Source organism: Histoplasma capsulatum, genomic scaffold (assembly GCF_000149585.1).
Source record: "Histoplasma capsulatum NAm1 scaffold_4 genomic scaffold, whole genome shotgun sequence".
Classification (NCBI taxonomy): Eukaryota; Fungi; Ascomycota; class Eurotiomycetes; order Onygenales; family Ajellomycetaceae; genus Histoplasma; species Histoplasma mississippiense.
Window position 1 is genome coordinate 1,505,976 of NW_001813979.1, and position 1,396 is coordinate 1,507,371.

Sequence of the window (1,396 nt, forward strand, 5' to 3'; positions counted from 1 at the left end):
ACTTCAAAATATTCCGACATGGAAGCAACCAAACACGCCCGTCGTTCATCGGGATCATATGACACTTCTGACGAGATAACTCAGCACGAACCAAAATTGAAAATGGAGCAAGCAGCCCCTACGTTACCTCCTATTGAGGCAAGTGAATCTATCGAGCTTCCACACCGAACAGGCTCCAAGAGCGACACGCACGAACAAGGAAACTCCCTGACACTTCCACCCACTATTCCCCGCAAAAGCTCTAAACGGTACTCCGCAGTCGACATGGCAGACCGAATAATCGAACCTGAGGCCGGAGCTGGACATGGAGTGGACGTCGAAGTCGCATCCCAACCCATTTCTTCTGAGGAAATTAAACATGCCGACAATCCTGATATTCTTGTCCAACCATCTTCACAACCAACCACCGCTCAAGCCACTCGACTCCCCTTCAGCTCCAAACCCTCTTCAGTGCGGAGTGAGTTCGTCTCTACAAGATCAGCCAATTCTAGTATTCAGAACACGACGGACGACGAAAACAACAACCAAGGGCAAAAACGGCGAAGCTCGAGGCCCTACTCGCCTTCCCGTCGTAACCAAGGCCGGCCGTCGAGCATGGGATTCGTTCAGATGCATCGGGCAAGCGATCATATACACGTCACTGACACTTTGCCGTTTTCCGAAAGCACGGCGGAGATCGTGAGCGATCCTCCTGTTTCACCTGTTTCACCTGTCTGACTTCTGCCGCCTTAGTCTCGTTCCAATATCCCGTCTCGTTCCTGAGCCTACAGATATAGCTGCGCTCCTCTTATCCCATCTGGCCTCCGTGGTCTTCACGTCTATCAAATTTCTCTCTGCTCCAACTCTTTCACCGGATGAAACTAATTATGGAATGCGTTTTGCCCCTGTATTCAGCTATCTAATAGGTCAACGGGACTATAGACATTTTTCCCACTCATTTTCTATCCGTCTCTCTGTTTATCCACCTCTTCCGCTGATGATATCCGCTGTACTGAGACCTAAATCTAGGATCAGAGCTATTTCCGTCCATTTTTCTTTTCTTTTTTTTTTTCTTTTTCTTTTTTTTTTTTTTTTGAAAACAAAATTTCATTTACTACTCATTTAATCATTCCTCACACGATTAATATTATTTTTGACGAATTTTCTTTGGCTCCTCTTTACTACAGTTTTATGTTGTTTTTGAAAGCATTTTGAGGACGGCATTTCTTCTGAAGCGCTTTTTGTTCTTTATTTCTCTGCTCTCTTTCTCTCTATTTTTTTTCTCTCCCACTTCAGTTCACAAACCGTCATATTCTTATTGGCTGTAGTTGCGTAAAATGTGTACTGTGTTTCCTTCATCACTTGCTATTGGTTTTGTTTCACTCCTTGCCATTCTTCTGTTCACGTCACTGATCTG

The 1,396-nt window shown here is 45.1% G+C and overlaps 1 protein-coding gene across 1 annotated transcript in view; it reads left to right on the top strand.

Annotated features, from left to right (window-relative positions):
* HCAG_04457 (predicted protein) overlaps positions 1 to 977 on the top strand; it is a gene marked incomplete at both ends in the record, with an annotated part of 3,985 nt that extends 3,008 nt beyond the window's left edge. The window contains 2 exons of the mRNA XM_001540567.1: positions 85 to 678; positions 906 to 977. Coding sequence (XP_001540617.1) covers positions 85 to 678; positions 906 to 977 — 666 coding nt within the window. The remainder of the gene's footprint in view (positions 1 to 84; positions 679 to 905) is intronic.
* Between the last annotated feature and the right edge of the window lie 419 nt (positions 978 to 1,396).